Below are 23,669 nucleotides of genomic sequence, written 5' to 3'. Positions count from 1 at the left end.
TTCAGCGTAGTTGATTTCCAAAATGAAAATATGTTTTTGAGGAGGACACTCCCCCACAGCCCTCAGGGAAAGGCTTTTAAGTTATGGCCTGGGGGCATATAAGGTTTTTAAAGAAGGCGTTGCCGTAGAAACTTCAAAAAAAGCTCATTCGATTAGAAATTCAAAGGGCTAGTGCCCCTTTTAATAGTCGAAAGGGATTGGAGGGCAACTATGCCCTGGGGACATATAAGGTTTTATTGAAATCTTTGTCGCAGAAATTTGAATAAGGGCTCATTCGATTTGAAATTCAAAGGGCTAGTACCCTTTTTGATAGTCGAAAGTAATTTTAGGGCAACTAACCTCCCTCTCACGCCCACCTTTTCCCCAAACACATCCAATCAAAATTTTAGATAGCCATTTTATTCAACGTAGTTGAAAGTTTTGGAAATTAGGTCTTAAGGATGAGAACCCCTCCCCCACAGCCCTCAGGGCAAGGGTTGTACGTTTTGCCTTGGGGGCATATAAATTTTTATTGAAAGCGTTGTCGTAGAAACTTCAAATGGGCTCATTCAATTGAAAATTGAAAGGGCTAGTGCCTTTATTAATAGTTGAAAGTGATTGGATAGCGACTAACGCCCCTCTCACGCCCACCATTTCCCCAAACACATCTAATCAAAACTTAGAGATAGCCATTTTATTCAACGTAGTTTTAAGTTCTGGAAATTAGGTCTTTGAGGATGATAACCCCCCCCCCCACAGCCCTCAGGGCAAGGGTTGTAAATTATGCCCATGGGGCATGTAAGGTTCTTATATAACGCGTTGTTGTAGAAACTTCAAAAAGTTCTTATTCGATTGGAAATTGAAATGGCTAGTGCCCTGTTTAATAGTCGAAAGTGATTGGACAGCAAGTAACACCTCTTCCACTCCCACCATTTCCCCAAACATATCCAATAAAGATTTTGAGATAGCCATTTTGTTCCACGCAGTTCAAAGTTCAGGAAATTATACCTTTGAGCAGGATTCTCCCCCTACCCACAGTCTTCAGAACACGAATTTTAAATTTTGCCATTGGGTCATCTAATGTTCTTATTGAAATCTTTGTTGTAGTAACTTGAAAACATGACTCATTCAATTTAAAATTCAAAGGACCGGTGCCCTTTTTAATAGTCAAAACTGAGTTGAAGGCAACTAGCCCCCCTCTCACGCCCATCTTTTCTCCAAGCACATCCAATCAATATTTTAGATAGTCATATTGTTCAGCGTAGTTGATTTCCAGATAGAAAATATGTTTTTGAGGAGGACAATCCCCCTCAACCCTCAGGGCAAGGGTTTTAAGTTATGTGCCCTGGAGGCATATAAGGTTTATATAGAAGGCGTTTTCGTAGAAACTTCAAAAAAGGATCATTCGATTGCAAATTCAAAGTGCTAGTGCCCTTTTTAATAGTCGAAAGTGATTTGAAGGCAACTAAACACCCTCTCACGCTCACCATTTCTCCAAACACATCAAATCAATCATAGCCAGCACGCTATCGCTGCCTAAGTCAGGTACAATGTGGCACAATGTGTTTTTGGGTTTTTTTTCTCCATACTCGGGAACTTGGTATCGAAGGACTTGTCGTAGAAACTTTGAAAAGGGCTCATTCGATTGGAAATTGGAGTGGCTAGTGCCATTTTTAATAGTCGAAAGTGATTGAGGGGCAACTATTCCCCCCCCACCCACGCTCGTCATTCCCCTAAACACATCCAATCAAAATTTTGAGATAGCCATTTTGTTCAGTGTAGAATATTTCCAGATAGAAAATATCTTTTTGAGGAGGACACTCCCCCACACCCCTCGGGGCAAGGGTTTTAAGTTATGCCCTGGGGGCATATAAGGTTTATATAGAAGGCGTTGTCATAGAAACTTGAAAAAAAGCTCATTCGATAGGAAATTCAACGGGCTAGTGCCCTTTTTAATAGTCGAAAGTGATTGGAGAGCAACTAGCCCACCCCCCTCCCACGCCCATCAATCCCCCAAACAAATTCAATCAAAATTTTGAGATAGTTATTTTGTTCAGCCTAGTTGATTACCAGATAGAAAATATCTTTTTGAGGAGGACACTCCCCCACAACCCTCAGGGCAAGCGTTTTAAGTTATGCCCTGGGGGCATATAAGGTTTTTATAGAAGGCGTTGACGTAGAAAATTCAAAAAAGGGTCATTCGATTGGAAATTCAAACGGCTAGTACCCTTTTTAATAGTCGGAAGTGATTGGAGGGCACCTAGCCCCCTCCCCCCACGCCCCTCAGTTCCCCAAACACATCCCATCCAAACTTTAATATAGCCCTTTGGTTCAGCGTAGTTGATTTTCAGATAGAAAATATGTTTTGAGGAGGGCACTCCCCCACAACCCTCGACTTGGGGCATATAAGGTTTTTATAGAAGGCGTTGCCGTAGATACTTCAAGAAAGGCTCATTCGATTGGAAATTCAAAGGGCTAGTGCCCTTTTTAATAGTTAAAGTGATTGGACGGCAGCTAGCCCCCCCCCCCCCCACACCCATCATTCCCCCAAAAACATCCAATCAAAATTTTGAGATAGCCATTTTGTTCAGCGTAGTTGAATTCCAGATAGAAAATATGTTTTTAAGGAGGACACTCCCCCACAACTTTCGGGGCAAGGGTTGTTAGTTATGCCCTGGGGGCATATAAGGTTTTTATAGAAGGCGTTGTCGTAGAAACTTCAAAAAAGGCTCTTTCGATTGGAAATGCAAAGGGGTAGTGCCCTTTTTAATAGTTGAAAGTGTTTGGACTGTAACTAACCACCCTCTCATGCCTACCTTTTCCCCAAACATATCCAATCAAAATTTTGAGACAGACATTTTGTTCAACGTAGTTTTAAGCTCTGTAAATTAGGTCTTTGAGTATGACAACCCCCTCACAGCCCTCAGGACAAGTGTTTTGGGTTATGCCCTGGGGGTATATAAAGTTTTTATAGATCGCGTTGTCGTAGAAACTTCAAAAAGGGCTCATTCGATTAGAAATTAAAATGGCTTGTGCCCTTTTTAATAGTCGAAAGTAATTGGAAGGCAATTAACACCCCTTCCACGCCCACCATTTCCCCAAACACATCCAATCAAAATTTAGAGATAGACATTTTGTTCCACGCAGTTAAAGTTCAGGAAATTATACCTTTGAGCAGGACACTCCCCCCACAGTCTTCAGAGCAAGGGTTATATGTTATGCCCTGGGGGCATATAAGTTTTTATTGAAATCTTCAAAGGTCTAGTGCCCTTTTTAATAGTCGAAAGTAATTTGAGGGCAACCAGCCCCTCTCTCTCGCCCGTCATTCCACCACACACATCCAATCAAAATTTTGAGAAAGCCTATTCGTTCAGCGTAGTTGATTTCAAGAGATAAAATATGTTTTTGAGAAAGACACTCCCCCTCAACCCTCTGGGCAAGGGTTTTAAATTATGCCCTGGGGGCATATAAGGTTTTTATTGAAGGCGTTGTCGTAGAAAATTCAAAAAGGGCTCATTCAATTGGAAGTTCAACGGGCTAGTGCCCTTTTTAATCGTGATTGGAGGGCAACTAGCCCCCCCCCCACCCCCCTCAATCCCCCAAACATATCCAAACAAAATATTGAGATAGCCATTTTGTTCAGCGTAGTTGAATTCCAGATAGAAAATATGTTTTTAAGGAGGACACTCCCCCACAACTTTCGGGGCAAGGGTTGTTAGTTATGCCCTGGGGGCATATAAGGTTTTTATAGAAGGCGTTGTCGTAGAAACTTCAAAAAAGGCTCATTCGATTGGAAATGCAAAGGGGTAGTGCCCTTTTTAATAGTTGAAAGTGTTTGGACTGTAACTAACCACCCTCTCATGCCTACCTTTTCCCCAAACATATCCAATCAAAATTTTGAGATAGACATTTTGTTCAACGTAGTTTTAAGCTCTGTAAATTAGGTCTTTGAGTATGACAACCCCCTCACAGCCCTCAGGACAAGTGTTTTGGGTTATGCCCTGGGGGTATATAAAGTTTTTATAGATCGCGTTGTCGTAGAAACTTCAAAAAGGGCTCATTCGATTAGAAATTAAAATGGCTTGTGTCCTTTTTAATAGTCGAAAGTAATTGGAAGGCAACTAACACCCCTTCCACGCCCACCGTTTCCCCAAACACATCCAATCAAAATTTAGAGATAGACATTTGTTCCACGCAGTTAAATTTCAGGAAATTATACCTTTGAGCAGGACACTCCCCCACAGTCTTCAGAGCATGGGTTATAAGTTATGCCCTGGGGGCATATAAGTTTTTATTGAAATCTTCAAAGGTCTAGTGTCCTTTTTAATACTTGAAAGTAATTTGAGGGCAACCAGCCCCTCTCTCTCGCCCGTCATTCCCCCAAATAAATCCATTAATCACTTTTAGACTGTTATTTTATTCAACGAAGATGATATTATCATAGAATATATTTTTTTGAGCAGTACACTCCCCCACAATCCTTGGAGAAAGAGTTTTAATTTTTGAACTGGGGACATATAAGGTTTTTATAGAAAGTGTTGTCGTAGAAACTTCTAAAAAGACTCATTCGATTGGAAATTCCAAGGGCTATTGCCCTTTTTAACAGTCGAAAGTGATTGGAGGGCAACTAGCCCCCCCCACGCCCCTCATTTCCCCACAAATAACCCATCACAAAAGTGCGATAGCCAGTTTTTTAAGCGTAGTTGATTTCCAGATAGAAAATATGTTTTTAAGGAGGACACTCCCCCAAAACTTTCGGGGCAAGGGTGGTTAGTTATGCCCTGAGGGCATATAAGGTTTTTATAGAAGGCGTTGTCTTAGAAACTTCAAAAAAGGCTCATTCGATTGGAAATTCAAAGGGATAGTGCCCTTTTTAATAGTTGAAAGTGATTGGACTGTAACTAACCACCCTCTCACGCCTACCTTTTCCCCAAACATATCCAATCAAAATTTTGAGATAGACATTTTGTTCAACGTAGTTTTAAGCTCTGTAAATTAGGTCTTTGAGTATGACAACCCCCTCACAGCCCTCAGGACAAGTGTTTTGGGTTATGCCCTGGGGGTATATAAAGTTTTTATAGATCGCCTTGTCGTAGAAATTTCAAAAAGGGCTCGTTCGATTAGAAATTGAAATAGCTAGTGCCCTTTTTAATAGTCGAAAGTAATTGGAAGGCAACTAACACCCCTTCCACCCCCACCATTTGACCAAACACATGTAATCAAAATTTTTAAATAGACATTTGTTCCACACAGTTAAAGTTCAGTAAGTTTTGCCTTTGAGCAAGACACTCCCCCCCACCGTCCTCAGGGCAAGGGTAATATGTTATGCCCTGGGGGCATATAAGTTTTTATTGAAATCTTCAAAGGTCTAGTGCCCTTTTTAATAGTCGAAAGTAATTTGAGGGCAACCAGCCCCTCGCTCTCGCCCGTCATTCCACCAAACATCCAATCAAAATTTTGAGATAGCCATTTTGTTCAGCGTAGTTGATTTCCAGATAGAAAATATGTTTTTGAGGAGGACACTCCCCCACAACCCTCAGGGCAAGAGTTTTAAGTTATGCCCTTGGGGCATATAAGGTTTTTATAGAAGGTGTTGTTGTAGAAACTTCAAAATAGGCTCATTCGATTGTAAATTCGAAGGGCTAGTACCTTTTTTAATAGTCGAAAGTGATTGGAGGGCAACTAGCCCCCCCACCCACGCCCATCCTTCTCCCAAATACATCGAATCAAAATTTTGAGATAGCTATTTTGTTCCGCGTAGCTGATTTCCAGATAGAAAATATGTTTTGCGGAGGATACTCCCCCACAACCCTCAGGGCAAGAGTTTTAAGTTATGCGGGGGGGCATATAAGGTTTTTATAGAAGGCGTTGTCGTAGAAACTTCAAAAAAGGCTCATTGGATTGGAAATTCAAAGGGCTAGTGTTCTTTTTATAGTTGAAAGTGATTGGAGGTTAACTAGCCCCCCCCCCACGCCCATCATTTCCCCAAACACATCCAATCAAAATTTTGAGATAGCCTTTTTGTTCAGTGTAGTTGATTTCCAGATAGAAAATATGTTTTTGAGGAGGAAACTCCCCCACAACCCTCAGGGCAAGGGTTTTAAGTTATGCCCTGGGGGCATATGAGGTTTTTATAGAAGGCGTTGTCGTAGAAACTTCAAAACTGGCTCGTTAGATTGTAAATTCAAAGGGATAGTGCCCTTTTTAATAGTCGAAGGTGATTGGATATCAACTAGCCCCCCACCCCACGCCCATCATTTCTCCAAACACATCCAATCAAAATTTTGAGATAGCCATTTTGATCAGCGTAGTTGATTTCCAGACAGAAAATGTATTTTTGAAGAGGATACTTTCCCTCAGCCCTTATGGCAAGGGTTGTAAAGTATGCCACGGGGGCATAAAAGGTTTTATAGAACGCGTTGTCCCAGAAACTTCAAAAGGGGCTCTTTCGATTGGATATTTAAAGCGCTAGTGCCCTTTTTAATTGTCAAAAGTGATTGAAGGGCAACTAGCCCCCCCACACGCCCATCATTCCCTCAAACATCCAATAAAAATTTTTAGATAGCCATTTTATTCAACGTAGTTGAAAGTTTTGGAAATTAGGTCTTTAAGGATGAAAACCCCTCACCCCACAGCCCTCAGATCAAGGGTTGTAAGTTATGCCCTGGGGGCATATAAAGTTTTTATTGAAAGCGTTGTCTTAGAAACTTCAAAAGGGCTCATTCAATTGGAAATTGAAAGGGCTAGTGCCTTTTTTAAAGTTGAAAGTGATTGGATAGCGACTAACGTCCCTGTCATGCCCACCATTTTCCCAAAGACATCGAATGAAAATTTTGAGATATCAATTTTATTCAGCGTAGTTGAAAGTTCTGGAAATTTTGTCTTTTAGGATGATAACCCCCTCAGAGCCCTCAGTGCAAGGGTAGTCAGTTATGCCCTGGGGGCATATAAAGTTTTTATTTAAAGGGTTGTCGTAAAATCTTCAAAAGGGCTCATTCAATTGGAAATTGAAAGTGCTAGTGCCTTTTTTAATAGTTGAAAGGTATTGGATGGCGACTAACGCCCCTCTCACGCCCACCATTTTCCAAAACACATCCAATCAAAATTTTGAGATATCCATTTTGTTCAACGTAGTTGAAAGTTCTGGAAATTAGGTCTTTTAGGGTGATAACCCACTCAGAGCCCTCAGTGCAAGGGTTTTAAGTTATGCCCTTGGGGCATATAAGGTTTATATAGACTATTTGTTTCCAGATTTTTAAAAGGGTGTATGTTGTTAAAAATTGCTGAAAAATTTTCTCCAGCATACAAATAGTAGGCCAAACTATAAAGTTTAACGTTTAGGTTTGGATTCGGGCCCATTCATATTATTCCGCTACGGTGGCGCTATTTGCAACTTTGATCATGTTCAATAGGTTTCACCCGGTGCAGTTTATTGGTCAAAAGTAAAATATAGGGCGAACCCATGCCAACCAATGAAATTCATTCTCATTTAACATCTAGACTTGACATTTCGCCAAAGTACGAGATTTTAGCGGAGATTTGATTGCGATATAAGGAGCCGACGACTTTGGGTAAGGAAATATTTTGAAGTAAGATTGAAAAAAGAAAGAAATGAGGGATCAGGAGTTTCTGGTGCCTGGTATTTTTTACTTGTTTAGCGTTAAATATGAAATGCTTGTTTTAAAATCAAATTGCCAGTTTTTCTCCGTCGCGGATGCTTGCGCGATATAGTTGACTCGAGTAGGCTAGCCATCTCCAGGGTATTCGAAAAACGTTCTTTATAAAGAAAGAAAATTATTTCTTAGACCACACTGCATTTTCATTTATAAAAATGAAAAAGAGAAAAACGGGTTTAATTTAAATAAAGATTGATCCCACTCAAGAATTACGCTGTGTAAAACTCAAGAACAATCCTAGAACCGGTTTTTCATCTGTCTGTATTAAAAGACAATTAGCTTATGCTCAATGAAAAAAAAAGTGAAGGGTGACAGAATACATGAGACTTGTGTAATTTGGGCTATATATTTGCATATTAGGGGGGGGAGGTAAAGTATTTGGACAATGTGAAATTAGAAAAAAATTCTTACTTCATAATATGAAGAATAATTGCAGGTAACACATTTTGCATGCAGACCCGCTATATTTTAACCCTACCACCTAGTGTGAAAACATTTAGCCCAAATTTGTTTCTAAAGCATTATATTTTCATCATGTTTTGGTATTTTTTATTAGGATTAGCCTAACTTTACTTCTTGAGTGGGGTTGCTATAACAGAAAAGTACTAACCCATTTTTTCTCTCTTGAGTTTTTAACCGAAGAAAACATTTTTCTGCAATTCGAAAATCGTAGCATGAAATATTTTATTCATATATATACCAGAACAAAAGGAATTGAAATTTGAAATGCTATTTTTAAGTCAATAACCACTAGGTTGTTTTCCCCATCAGTTAAGCTTATACCATATTGTTGACTAGCTTTTTTGGGGGTGATAGGTTTTTCATTGTAAAAAAAAGTATTTGTTGTAACATTCGTTGCAGAACGCCAGAAACAGATTTTTGCTTTTTAGAAATATCTAGATTTAGAAGTACAGACCTCAAACAATGTGTCAAAGAGGGATTGACCGCATGTGTTTCAGTGGGAGAATTCTTTTATTCATCTCAAATCATTTTCGAAAATGCAAAAATCACCTTTATATCGTAAAAACTTGTTTACTTCACAAGGAGACAAGCATAGACGATATTTCGACATGTTATGCCTGGGCCACATCAAAGTCACGTTTTTCAACAAAAAAACCGAATTTCATTTATGATCAAGGCCGTATCCAAGCGGGGGGTGTTACCGCGTTTGAACCTCTGCCCCCATTAAATTTTTTGTCCTTCTAGCAAAAGAGTAACAAAACTTTTATATACTCATTTTTTATTTTTTGTAACTCCTCCTCCCCCTTTCCCCCCTAAAAATTCTCTCACCCCCCCCCAAACCACAATCCTGGATGCACTATTGTAAATTATATGTAGTTTTTCTTTATTTTAGCGTCAAACAAATATTTCAGAAGCAGAAACCTAATATCTAGATTTAGAAGTACTGATCCCAAGCAATGTGGTAAAGAGGGATTGGCCACACGTATTTCAGTGGCAGATTATTTTTTTTTTCAATCTCAAATCATTTTTGAAAAGGCGAAAATCCACCTTTGTATCGTAAAAACTTGTTTACTTCCTAAGGAGACAAGCATAGACGATATTGCGACATTTTATGCCAGGGCTGCATCAAAGTCACGTTTGTCGACTAAAAAGCAAGGCTTTATTAATGATCGAGGCCACATCCAAGTGGGGAGAGTTACCGGGTTTTTACCCCTCCTTCCGCCAATTTTCTTTGGCTTACTCGCAAAAATGTAACAACAATTTTTACAAAATCAATTTGAAGGTTTTTTGTAACTCCCCTCCTCCAAAAATATTCCAGCCCCCCAAACAACATAATTGAATGCGCCCTTGTCAATTATATATGGTTTTGGTACTTGTCTAAAATATAAAACACACTCGAGAACTTGTATTGCGAATACCCAGTTTTTTCACGCTGTGTATACCAGACAATAACCTTCGGCTTGTTGAGAAACCAAATAATAGCTTTTATTTTAGTTAAATATTTAGTTAGTATTTTGGTTAGGTTAGGTAATTTTAGGTTAAGCGCTCTGGGAGGTCCCTCTTCCATAATTCTTTGTGGTATTTTTCATAATTTTGGTATTAAACTATTTTATTTTCATCATATTTTGTTTTATTTCATTAGCATTCACCAAATTTCAATTCTCGAGTGTGTTTTATATAATAGACAATTACCGTGGTTTTTCGTACTTTTAGCTTCTAACTCATATTTCAGAAGCAAAAACCTATAATGATTCCTAACGTTGAGAAGTTTCTCAATAAGTTTACCTCTTTTGGAGACACTAAGCGTAGACAGTAATATCAAACAGTTCGTGGTAACGAACTGTAAGTAAGGAGCGACCCGGCTCAATGGTAACCGAAACTCTAAAAAACGGGATTTTGATACCAATAGATACATCAAAAGAATCAGATTTTAATTCTGATTTCAAATATATAAGTTTCATTAAGTTTAATCTTACCCATCAAAAGTTACGTGCCTGAGAAAATTTGGCTGATTTTCGAAAAAAGGGGGAAAGACCTCCTAAAAGTTATAGAACCTCAATGACAATCACACCGTCATATTCGGCGTATCAGAGAACCCTACTGTAGAGGTTTCAAGGTCCTATCTACGAAATTTGGAATTTTCCATTTTTTGCCAGAAGAAAGATCACGGATGCGCGTTTGTTTGTTTGTTTGTTTTTTTTGTTTTTTGTTTTTTTTCCCAGGGGTGATCGTATCGACCCAGTGGTCCTAGAATATCGTGGGAGGGCTCATTGAAACGGAAATTAAAAGTTCTAGTGCCTTTTTTAAGTGACAAAAAAATGGAGGGCAACTAGGCCCCCTCCCACGCTCATTTTTTTCCCAAAGTCACCCGATCAAAATTTTGAGATAGTCATTTTGTTCAGCATGGTCAAAAATATGATAAAAATGTCTTTTAGGATGACTTGATCCCCCAAAGTCCCCAGGGGGAGGGCTGAAAGTTATGAACTTTACTCAATGTTAACATATAGTATTGGTTATTGGGAAGTGTGCAGATTTTTCAGAGGAGATTTTTTCTGGTAGGTGGGGGACGGAGAGGGTCGGGGGCTATATGGAAGGATCTGTCCATGAAGGAAGTTGTCATGGGGGAAGGGACATTGCTATGAAGGGGGCGCCGGATTTCCCAGCATTATTAAAGAAGAAGATTAGGAATTAAATAAAAAAAAACAAGTTTTTTAACTGATCAACTGATTATGATTAAGAGGTCATTTTTAAAGAACTGGAAAAAAAATTTGAACTATAGTTTAAAGAGCAGGGTATTGACTAGGGGGCGAACCCCCTAATATACGTGTTAAAAATTTATGAATAGAGAAGGTCGTTACGTAAGTTAATTCTAAGTTACGTATATTTATTACTAATAAAAACGTTCGTAAATAAAATTAAACAAGTTTCGAGAAAGCCATTTAACCAAATATAATATGCAAAATTTGTTTTAATTATTCATGTACGGTGAGCCAAAATCAAAACCTGCATTAATTCAAAAACGTTCAAAAATTAAATAAAAAAAACAAGTTTTTTTAACTGAAAGTAAGGAACGACGTTAAAACTTAAAACGAACAGAAATTATTCCGTATATGAAGGGGGCTGTCCCCTCCTCAACGCCTCGCTCTTTACGCTAAAGTTTGACTTTCTCACAACTCTATTTTTTTAAACAATAAAAAAACTTTAGCGTAAAGAGCGAGGCGTTGAGGAGGGGACAGCCCCCTTCATATACGGAATAATTTCTGTTCGTTTTAAGTTTTAACGTCGTTCCTTACTTTCAGTTAAAAAAACTTGTTTTTTTTATTTAATTATTTTTAAACCCAAGATATCTAGCTTCTCTAAGGGAGAGACAGAGAAAGAGAGAGGGAGCGGGATTACAAAATTACTTTAAAAAATGTATCAAAAATTGATAATATAATGTGTAAAAATATTGTCGTAAAGCTATGGGAATCACAGTTTGAAATAACCAAACTCAGCATTTTCAGAACTAAATACAAAAGCTAAATAAATTTAAATTTGAAGTCTGACTCGATTCCGATAGCATTATCAAATAACCTGATACTAGACTGAAGGATAACATTTAGAGAGTTTAAATACGGTTCAAGCTTAAAGATTTGTTTCTACAAAATCACCCATTTTTTAATAAAGTTCATTGAAATCAGATATACAACTGGGCTATTGGGAGACGCGGCCTTACTGGTGCGCAAGGCCTTGTGCAGCCGGCACTCCGTGGGGCCTGACGTTATGGTCGTAATATAGCGGGAGCAATAATACTGTAGTCTCTAGCGGGACTGTTACCAATGTGACTCCTAGGGCTCAGCGGGAACGTTGTGGTTTAGGGCCAAAATGGGGTCTAACGAAGGAGGGTTTTGACAGTTTTAAAACAACATGCCCCACTTCACATAAAGGGAGCGCACATTTGGGAACTCAAGCCGTACATTCCACGGTTTTTTCTGCGAGTCCCCTCATGAAGTTACAAAATCACTCATGGGATTTTAGTTCATAACATATTTGGCCCTGTTAGCGCGAGGCCCAGTGCGGTCGCACCACTTGCCACCCCCAAAGGACTGCACTGGTTATTGGAGGGGTTGGAGTCGAAAGTCCATACTAGATACTTAAGACCAATAATAATCTAGTATGAAAATAAATTTTGAGTTATCAGAATGACCAGTTGTGATGCTATGTAACTGCACGAGTTGATATTTAGTGGAAATCATTTTTTTAAGCAGGCTTCTTTCGCCGCCTTGGAGTAAGTAGATGGGAGATCTAGTTTTGACTATATTTTGAATCTAATTTTGGCAGCAATCCCTGCACGCTGCTACCATTGCTCGCTAGACGGGCTTTATATCCCCTTTACAGTTTACAAACGACAGTATAATTAGGTGTCTCGCGCAACGTGTAAGTTTTTTGCGTTTCATAGAATTGTTTTTAACCTTGTCGCGGGACTATGGGCAAATAGATAGATAAAAAATACGGCCATGAACACAAAACGAGCCCAAATATAGTAAAATTACACCGGCGATCATCATAAAAAGCGAAAATATAATGAACTTACATAGGCCATCATAAAAAAAAACACTTAAATGAAACAAACACTTAAAAACAAGTTTTTTTTGGCTGAAAGCAAGGAACAGCAATAAAACTTAAAACTACCAGACATTCATCCATATATGTGGGAGAGAGGTGCTGCCCCTTCGTCGGCCCTCTCTATATACCCTAAAATTCTATTTTTTGTCATAATTCTTTAAGAAAGACTGCTCAAACACAAGGGCCGTTGAAATTTAATAATAAGTGTTTAGCGAGAACTTTAAGACAGCCCCCCCCCCACTTTTTTGGTTACTATCGGCTGAAAAAATTGCGTTTTAAAAAATTTAATTTGAACTCAACAGTTAGTAACAAGAGAGAAATGCAATGCAATTCCTCATTCAATACTTTTTGCAAATATATTAATCACCACCGCTTGTTTATAAAACAACGATGAATAAGAATTATATTTGAAGTGACGTCACCTTGGCTCGTATTTCCACCCACTTAAGAATTAATTTGGAATTCTACCCCTCATTTTAAAATTCTTCATTTAATTTTCTTTAACCTGATATAAATTGAAAATAAGTTATGCTTTACTCGTTTTATTTAACAAAATTTCCAGATACCTTGTTATTCTACAAATAAACTAAGGCGAAGTACTATTTAAGACACCTATTATAATATGTTATTTAATGAACGATTGTGCCATCCACTACCATGCTATCTGGCAAGAGCTGTTGCCATGATATGTACGGCATGCGAATTTCTTTTGACCAGCAAACCTGTTTGTACCCTAAGAATTTAACAACAACCCTCATGAAAGATTCGGCAAGGTCATGGTCTTTATACCAGATTAAATAAATAAAAAACAAGTTTTTTTTAAACTGAAAGTAAGGAGCAACATTAAAACTGAAAACGAACAGAAATTAGTCCATATATGAAAGCGGCTGTCCCCTCCTGAACGTCTCGCTCTTATGAAAAGCTTTTTATTGTTTCAAAAAAATAGAGTTGTGAGAAAGAGTCAAGCGTAAAGAGCGAGACGTTGAGGAGGGGACAGCCCCTTTCCTACACGGAATAATTTCTGTTGGTTTTAAGTTTTAATGTCGCTCCTTACTTTCAGTTAAAAAAACTTGTTTTTTATTTATTTTGAATCACCGTACATGATTAATTAAAACAAAATTTGCATATTAATTATACTTTTATTTGATTAAATGGCTTTCTCGAAAGTTGTTTAATTTTTATTTATGAACGTTTTTATTAGTAATAAATATGCGTAACTTACGAATTAACTTACGTAACGAACTTCTATATTCATATATTTTTATTATGTGTATTAGGGGGTTCGCCTCCTAGTCAATACCTCGCTCTTTACGCTAAAGTTCGAATTTTGTTCCAATTCTTTAAAAATGACCCTTAATCACAAAGGGCGTTAATTAGAATAAATAGAACAAATTATTAGAACAAAAATAAGAGAGAGAGAGACTCTAGGCAGGCATGCCTTTCCAAAAACTAACCTGACAAGTATGTGTCCAATAAGAGAGTCATCCATACTCCTGCCATTTACCCGTGCCCCAGCCATTTAAACATTTGCCTCTCAATTACTTGGACTATCTGTCTTGGCTTTTCTCTGTCTACAATTACCGAGCCCAGTCTTGATGCAACCTATGCAACCTATTGCCCAAAATACTTGATAACTTCAATTCAATCACAAAGGAATAAATCACAAGTTAATTACAATAAATAACTCTTTTGAAGGTACTAAAAAAATCTTTGGCGTAAAGAGGGAGGTAGTGACTAGGGGGCGAACCCAATCATATACGTAATAATTTCTGTTCGTTTTAAGTTTTGGTGTTACTGCTTAGTTTCATTTGAAAAACTTTTTTTACATTTGATTTCTGATTCGTTTTTAAATAATGCTGGAAAATCAAGCGCCCCCTTCATAGCACTGTCCCTTCCCCCATAAAAACTTCCTCCATGGAAAGATCCTCCCACATAACCCCCAACCCCCCTCCATTATCCGAAAAAATCCCCCCTAAAACGTCTGTATATTTCCCAATAAACAATACGATGTGCAAAGATTGGGCAAAGTTCATAACTTTCAGCCTTCCCCCCGGGGACTTTGGGGAATTGTGTCATCCTAGAAGATATAGGTATTATATTTTTGACTAAGTTGAACAAAATGGCTATCTAAAAAATTGGATCGGGTGACTTTGGGAAAAAAGAGCGTGGGAGGGGGCCTAGATGCCCTCCATTTTTTTGGTCACTTAAAAAGGGCACTATAACTTATAATTTCCATTCAAATGAGCTCTCCCACGATATTCTAGGACCTCTGGGTCGATACGATCACCCCTGGGAAAAAAAAATAACAAAAAACTAAAAAACAAACACGCATCCGTGATCTTTCTTTTGGCAAAAAATACAAAATTCCACATTTTTGCAGATAGGAGCTTGAAACCTCTACAGTAGGGTTCTCTGATACGGTGAGTCTAATGGTGTGATTTTCATTAACGTTCTATAATTTTTAGAGGGTGTTACCCCTTTTCTCAAAAATCAGGCAAATTTTCTCAGGCGCGTAACTTTTGATGTGTAGGACTAAACTTGATGAAACTTATATATTTGAAATCAATATTAAAATCTGATTCTTTTGATGCATCTATTGGTATCAAATTCCGTTTTTTAGAGTTTCGGTTACTATTGAGCCGGGTCGCTCCTTACCTACGTTAGTACGAACTGTTTGACAATATTAGTTTCAGCTTGGTGGGAAACTACATTGTAGCTATATTTTAATTAAATATTTAGTTGGTATTTTTGTTAAGTTAGGTTGTATTTAATTTAATTCGGTCTGGGCGGCCCCCTTCCATCAATCTTTGTTATAGTTTCCATAATTTTGGTAACTAAACTATTATATTTTCATCATGTTTTGGTATATTTCATTATGATTAACCCAATTTCACTTCTTGAGTGGTTACAAGACACAAGTACTGTGGTAAGGGACCATATATAGTGGTTGAATCCGATTTTGATTTGCCTTTCTTCGCTTATATTAGATTCGGGAGGGATACTGTAATCAACCAACCCCAGGAATGGCTTTGTAATGGAGGAGGGATTGCGGTCATTGTTGTTGGTCACATCTCATGGAAACATCCTAATAAAATAACAGTAGTACTACAAAATGTATTTTTCCAAATAACATGGTAGCTTTTTTTAACAATCCACCCACCCCCAGATGGTTGCCGGTATAATTCTAGGATATACAAAAAAAGTAGAACAATGAAATTATTACTTCATAATTGCAGTGATTTTCTATTAATCAGAGTATCATGCTTCCTTCCATTGTTACCCACATAGGCTATATTGGAATATATTCAAACAATATTTGGTGCTTACGTGTGATAGCGACCACACCAAAGAAGTGAAGTTAGGTTAATCATAGTGAAATATACCAAAATGTGAATGAAAAGATAATAATTTAGTAAAAAAATTATGGAAAATACAACATAGAATTATGGGAAGCAGGCCGGCCAGAACACATTATATTTAATACCTAAATTAGCCGCCTCTATATATTAAAGATTTAATTAAAATATACCCCCAAAGTAGTTTCTCTCGCTCAGGCTAAGCTCATTATCTCCGAGAAAAGACAAAGAACCGATTTCATTACAAATCAAGAACAAAGTGTGGTCGCTATAACACTTGAGTACATAATATACTAATCTAGTAATTATATTGAAATCTTAGCGGAAATTGTTTCATCAGGTCAAGAATGTGACACTAAATTTATTGATTTCACTTTTGTTGGTTTGACATTACGAAACAACTGTTGATAAGAAACAAATGGGAAAAAAATCAAACAAACAATATCTACAAAGTTAGTTTCTCAACTGGGACTGTAACCAGTCTAGGCATTAGATCTCATTTTAACAGTAGTGATTTTATGCTGGAAAAAGCGTGACAAATGTATGAGTATATTTATTTTTTTGCAAGCTAACTTTCAAAAGATTGCCCGTGATTCGATATAATTTCAAACTAAATAAATTAAAAAAATTCTATCGTTTCCATGCTACATTTTCATTACTTTTTTTGTGGATTGGTAATAAATACGCATATATGAATGAACGAAACGTATATAAATTAGTTATATTCGGATTTGTTAAACAACTTTGACCAAAACAATATCCAAAAACATAATTTATATTTTTCTGTAACCAAAATACATCGAATGGGACATCCAAGATTAGATACTTTTAGAATTGTCTTGAGTTTCGCTTTATTTTCTTCTTCCATTTTTATTTCCCGTGATGAAATTGCTTAAATCACAGAGTCCGATAAATTACAGAAAAGAATATTCCAAAGTAGTCTAGTCAAGAACTTTGCCTTGTCTGTTTGTCAGACCGTAACTCTAAGACAAAACTGCATTTTCTTAAACCACCTACTCTAAAGGCATTACATTCACCCATCATGACGGATCCGCCTTTATTTCTTTGAATGAGAAATAGCGAAGTAGAGTCCATCTAGCGGTAACAATTAATGCTTTTTCAAGCAAGTTTACATTAGTTCTTACAGAAAATTCAAAGCAATTTAAAAAATATGGCACGGCGAATAAATAGATCTGAAGCTAATGAACAATATGGTGTACAAACTTTGTCTATTCGGTTAAAATAGTGGCTTCAGCTTAGTCGCAAAATTCCATGTTTTAAAAAAAAATATTTTTCTTTAAAAAAAATGAAGCAAATTAAAAAAAAGTAATGCGGTGAATTTATAAAGTTAATCCTCAGCTATCGAATAATACCAAAATTTTTACCTTTCGTTGAAACTTGAAGACGGTACGCGATCTATTTAAAATCGGCCAAAAACATGGATGGTAAGCATAAACCTTAAGTTATGCCCTGGGGGTATATAAGGTTTTTATAGAAGGCGTTGTCGTAGAAAAGTCAAAAAAGGCTCATTCGATTGGAAGTTCAAAGGGCTAGTGCCCTTTTTAATAGTCGAAAGTGATTGGAGGGCAACTATCCCCCCCCCACACCCCTCCTTTCCCCCAAAATAACCAATAAAAAATTTGAGATAGCCATTTTTTTCAGCGTAGTTGAATTCCAGATAGAAAATATGTTTTTAAGGAGGACACTCCCCCACAACTTTCGGGGCAAGGGTTGTTAGTTATGCCCTGAGGGCATATAAGGTTTTTATAGAAGGCGTTGTCGTAGAAACTTCAAAAAAGGCTCATTCGATTGGAAATGCAAAGGGGTAGTGCCCTTTTTAATAGTTGAAAGTGATTGGACTGTAACTAACCACCCTCTCACGCCTACCTTTTCCCCAAACATATCCAATCAAAATTTTGAGATAGACATTTTGTTCAACGTAGTTTTAAGCTCTGTAAATTAGGTCTTTGAGTATGACAACCCCCTCACAGCCCTCAGGACAAGTGTTTTGGGTTATGTCTTGGGGGTATATAAAGTTTTTATAGATCGCTTTGTCGTCGAAACTTCAAAAACGGCTCATTCGATTAGAAATTAAAATGGCTTGTGCCCTTTTTAATTGTCGAAAGTAATTGGAAGGCAACTAACACCCCTTTCACGCCCACCATTTCCCCAAACACATCCAATCAAAATTTTGAGATAGACATTTGTTCCACGCAGTTAAATTTCAGGAAATTATACCTTTGAGCAGGACACTCCCCCCACAGTCTTCAGAGCAAGGGTTATAAGTTATGCCCTGGGGGCATATAAGTTTTTATTGAAATCTTCAAAGGTCTAGTGCCCTTTTTAATAGTCGAAAGTAATTTGAGGGCAACCAGCCCCTCTCTCTCGCCCGTCATTCCACCAAACACATCCAATCAAAATTTTGAGATAGCCATTTTGTTCTGCATAGTTGATTTCCAGATAGAAAATATGTTTTTGAGGAGGACACACCCCCACAACCCTCAGGGCAAGAGTTTTAAGTTATGCCCTTGGGGCATATAAGGTTTTATAGAAAGCGTTGTCCTAGAAAGTTCAAAATAGGCTCATTCGATTGTAAATTCGAAGGGCTAGTACCCTTTTTACTAGTCGAAAGTGATTGGAGGGCAACTAGCCCCCACCCACGCCCATCATTCCCCCAAACACATCCAATCAAAATTTTGAGATAGCCATTTTGTTCCGCGTAGCTGATTTCCAGATAGAAAATATGTTTTTGCGGAGGAAACTCCACCACAACCCTCAGGGCAAGAGTTTTAAGTTATGCGGGGGGGGGGGCCTATAACGTTTTTATAGAAGGTGTTGTCGTAGAAACTTCAAAAAAGGCTCATTGGATTGCAAATTCAAAGGGCTAGTGCCCTTTTTATAGTTGAAAGTGATTGGAGGTTAACTAGCCCCCCCACGCCCATCATTTCCCCAAACACATCCAATCAAAATTTAGAGATAGCCATTTTGTTCAGCGTAGTTGATTTCCACATAGAAAATATGTTTTTGAGGAGGACACTCCCCCAGAGCCCTCAGGGCAATGGTTTTAAGTTATGCCCTGGGGGTATATGAGGTTTTTATAGAAGGCGTTGTCGTAGAAACTTCAAAACAGGCTCGTTCGATTGTAAATTCAAAGGGCTAGTGCCCTTTTTAATAGTCGAAAGTGATTGGATATCATCTAGCCCCCCACCCCACGCCCATCATTTCTCCAAACACATCCAATCAAAATTTTGAGATAGCCATTTTGATCAACGTAGTTGATTTCCAGATATTTTTTGAGGAGGACACTCCCCCACAACCCTTAGGGCAAGGGTTTTAAGTTATGCCCTGGGGGCATATAAGGTTTTATAGAAGGCGTTGTCGTAGAAACTTCAAAAGGGGCTCATTCGATTGGAAATTCAAATCGCTAGTGCCGTTTTTAATAGTCGAAAGTGATTGGAGGGCAACTAGCCCCCCCCCCCACGCCCATCATTCCCTCAAACATCCAATCAAAACTTTTAGATAGCCATTTTATTCAACGTAGTTGAAAGTTTTGGAAATTAGGTCTTTAAGGATCAAAACCCCTCCCCCCACAGCCCTCAGAGCAAGGGTTGTAAGTTATGCCCTTGGGGCATATAAAGTTTTTATTGAAAGCGTTGTCTTAGAAACTTCAAAAGGGCTCATTCAATTGGAAATTGAAAGGGTTAGTGCCTTCTTTAATAGTTGAAAGTGATTGGATAGCGACTAACGCCCCTCTCATGCCCACCATTTTCCCAAACACATCGAATTAAAATTTTGAGATATCCAATTTATTCAACGTAGTTGAAAGTTCTGGAAATTTTGTCTTTTAGGATGATAACCCCCTCAGAGCCCTCAGTGCAAGGGTTGTAAGTTATACCCTGGGGGCATATAAAGTTTTTATTGAAAGCGTTGTCGTAGAAACTTCAAAAGGGCTTATTCAATTCGAAAATTAAAGGGCTAGTGCTTTTTCAATAGTTTAAAGTCATTGGATAGCGACTAACGCCCAGCTTACGCCCACAAATCTCTCATACACATCGAATTGAAATTTTGAGACATTCATTTTGTTCAACGTAGATGAAAGTTCCGGAAATTAGGTCTTTTAGGGTGATAACCCACTCAGAGCCCTCAGTGCAAGGGTTTTAAGTTATGCCCTTGGGGCATATAAGGTTTATATAGACTATTTGTTTCCAGATTTTTAAAAGGGTGTATGTTGTTAAAAATTGCTGAAAAATTTTCTCCAGCATACAAATAGTAGGCCAAACTATAAAGTTTAAAGAACAAAAAGATTTAAAGTGTTATTTTCTTTTTACCTGAAAGAACTATGTCAATATAAAATGAACAGAAATTAATTAAAAAAACTGTTTCCACAAAATTAGTTTTCCAAAGAAAAGTAAAGAACTCCATTAAACAAAAATGAGCAAAAATAAAATCAAATAATCTACCATGCGTGAAACTACCACAAATCAGCATCGATAAATAAATGAAACCCAAGACGAACAGAAATTACAATAAAAAAACCGAGTCAAACTCAAAACGAGCAGAAATTAACATAAGTTGGGCGCAAAACCCCTATGCCTTCCCAAGGCCAGAACAAAATTTGCACTATACTGAAAAAATACAAATGAATGTGCATTGTCAGTTAAATATACATATACTGATATTTAGTAATCAAATGTTAATATTATTTGATTTATTAAAGCTATAAAAGTAAAAACATTTATATTTTTACAGTAAAGTGCAAATTTTGTTCTGGCCTTGGGAAGACATAGGGGTTTTGCGCCCAACTTATGTTAATTTCTGATCGTTTTGAGTTTGACTCGGTTATTTATTGTAATTTCTGTTCGTTTTGGGTTTCATTTATTTATTGATGCTGATTTGTGGTAGTTCCACGCTTGGTAGATTATTTGATTTTGTTTTTTCTCATTTTTTGTTTAATGGAGTTCTTTACTTTTCTTTGAAAAACTTATTTTCTGGAAAAGGTTTTTTTTAATTAATCTAAAGAAAAGAAATGAAGGCTTGGGAATAAAAATTAAATTTGTTGTGCCTTTTGTCGAACGATTTTCCTTTTTACTTTTTTTATAGATATTATGATGTATTTTACAGGAAGACACTGGCTTGCCCTTGTTTGGTAAGAGTGTTTATGTTTCGGGATGGATGACTACTCCTCTTCCGGATCTTTACAAGAAAATAGAGCAACTGGGTGGTACTGTGAGATTCAACCTTGATCGAACTGTTAATTATGTTTTATACGAGGTAGGAAAGTTTATTGCCTTCCATCCTTTTCTATTTTTCTTTCTTTTTTGTATATCCTTCTTTCTTCTTTTTTTGTATATCATTATATTTTCTTTCTTTTTTGTATATCCTTCTATCTTCTTTTTTGTGTATCCTTCTATTTTTCTTTCTTTTTTGGATATCCTTCTATTTTTCTTTCTTTTTTTTGTATATGTCATCCAATGTTGCATTGAGATTTTTTTTTAGCAGTAGCATATGGATACTAAATATTTTAGCCATACCATCAGATGTAAACGTGGATTTTCATTTTCAAAAAAGTGGACAACAAAAAATTGAATGACGGAAAAAAAAAAGATTCAGATAGGCAGTTTTCAATTTTAGTTCAATAGCATTCAAAAATTCTTAAAAACTTAAAGATGTCACACGGCTTCAACCAACGGTGGCATATGAATTGTAAACCCACAATCGTGTTACCCGACCTGTGTTTTCTAGATCCTTTTAACACACAAAAAAACGGTTTAAAATGTTTTCCTGTATAGTTATATACCTTTCAGAATAGAATAATCAAGTTCTGCATAAGTTTTTGTTATTTTTGCCAAACAATTCCACTGCCAAACCTGTTTCCAAATTGTTAATAAAAAAAACGGGCACATTGTTCGCCTTCAGAATAGAATAATCTTTCTTTGGAAAGTTTCAAAAGCCAAATTTAAGCTTTAAAATTTTCGAATTTTCATGTATTTCTGCAATATATTTGTAGGTAGGGAAACATCCGTATGCAGGATTTTTTCCGGCAAGGGGGGGGGGAGGTTACATCAAAAATCTATTTAAATTCATTTTTGTTACGTTTTTACGATTCGGATATACATTTTGGGGGGGGGGGGGGGTATGCCAAATTGGCTTATACCCCCATTTTCAAATGTTACAGGAAGCATGAAAATTAAACAAATGTTGCCTGAAAATCTGTGTTTTAAAGTAATACTAATTTAAAGCATATTTTGATCTTTAATTTAATGCAAAATATTTTTGTGATCTTGAATTTGCACAACAGAGCTGTTAATTTGTTTAGCCTCCAATGTAAAATCTTAGAAAATGAATTTAGGGTATTTAGCATGATATCAGAGTGTCCTTCCATTTGTCGTTGCTCATTGCACCATGCATGATGCTCATTGCACCAACTGATTTGGATTTTATTGGGGAAAAGTGCCTCAGTACGGCCCTATAGTTGTTCGAGCAATTGTTATTTTCCTTTGAGAACGTTCTCAAACGTTTTCGTTTTGAAACTGGTGCAATGAAAGGTAAGTGAATTGATGAAAAGGCTATATACAGGCTTAGTCATATATAAAATAAGATGTATTTTATTTTTGTATCCCCTCCCCCAGTACTTCCGTTATTGTAGATAAAAAATTTCAAATTATTGCGTTGCTTAGGCTTGGTATATTTTCAGTATCTGGAAGCCTTGGGAATTCCATCGTGAAGCAGGCATTTTTTAATAGAAAGCTATTCATATGAAGATCAGACTATTATAACCTATCTGCTGATTAACTAATTCATTGAAATGAACTTATTTTAACTTCATTAGCACTCACTTACCGGCATTTAGCGTAGGATGCAAAAATAGGACAAAGTGTTAGAAGCTGGCGAAATTGAACGTTTAAATAAGCAAGCGACCAAATTTTAGCCAGATTTTAATACAGCTAATGAAGAAAAACAAGAAGAAAAGAACATACCTTTTAAAGAAAATCTTTCATCTTAAGAATAGATGTATCTTAGTGCTGATGGGGTATGGGGGGAATATCTGCAAAGATTGGTAAATTTAATTACCGCACCTCAGCATATACTAAGAATTTTCGTAAAACTCCCTTCCCCAACCTAAGCGGGTTTGAGAATACCCAAAAGCAGGCTTAGAAGATATTTCTCACTTTTTTCACCAGATTGTCAGACCAAAAACTTCAGCTGGAACTGCTACTAAAAACTTATTGTCGACTTATTATGAAACATAATCAAATAAACTCGCCTCGTTCATGGGCCAGAAGGACGCCAACCAATAAGGGGAAAGATGAATTGAATGGGCTAATATCACTACTACTACTAATAACTCACCGCAGCACCAAGCCGCCTGAGGCCAACACAGCTACGTAAACTCCTCCTCCATCCCAATCTATTCAAAGCCTCCCTTTTTACACCCACCCACGAAGTTCCCATTTCCTTTAAATCTTTCTTTATGACGTCCTCCCACCCCAAACGAGGACGACCTGCTTTTCGTTTAGCCCTAGACGGTTGGCCGAAAAGCACAATCTTCGGCAATCTGTCATCCTTTTCCCTAGCCAGCTCAACCTTTCTT

The 23,669-nt window shown here is 37.3% G+C and overlaps 1 protein-coding gene across 1 annotated transcript in view; it reads left to right on the top strand.

Moving 5' to 3' along the window:
- mus101 (mutagen-sensitive 101) overlaps window positions 1-23,669 on the top strand; it is a 224,216-nt gene that overhangs the window by 126,535 nt on the left and 74,012 nt on the right. The window contains exon 15 of the mRNA XM_089087479.1: window positions 21,200-21,349. Within this exon, the coding sequence (XP_088943605.1) occupies window positions 21,200-21,349 (150 nt within the window). The remainder of the gene's footprint in view (window positions 1-21,199; window positions 21,350-23,669) is intronic.

Source organism: Artemia sp. Qi Xiang Cuo, chromosome 4, assembly GCF_049724085.1.
Source record: "Artemia sp. Qi Xiang Cuo chromosome 4, ASM4972408v1, whole genome shotgun sequence".
NCBI classification, from domain to species: Eukaryota; Metazoa; Arthropoda; class Branchiopoda; order Anostraca; family Artemiidae; genus Artemia; species Artemia sp. Qi Xiang Cuo.
Note: the sequence above shows the minus strand (reverse complement) of the source record. Positions and strands in the feature narration are given on the sequence as shown.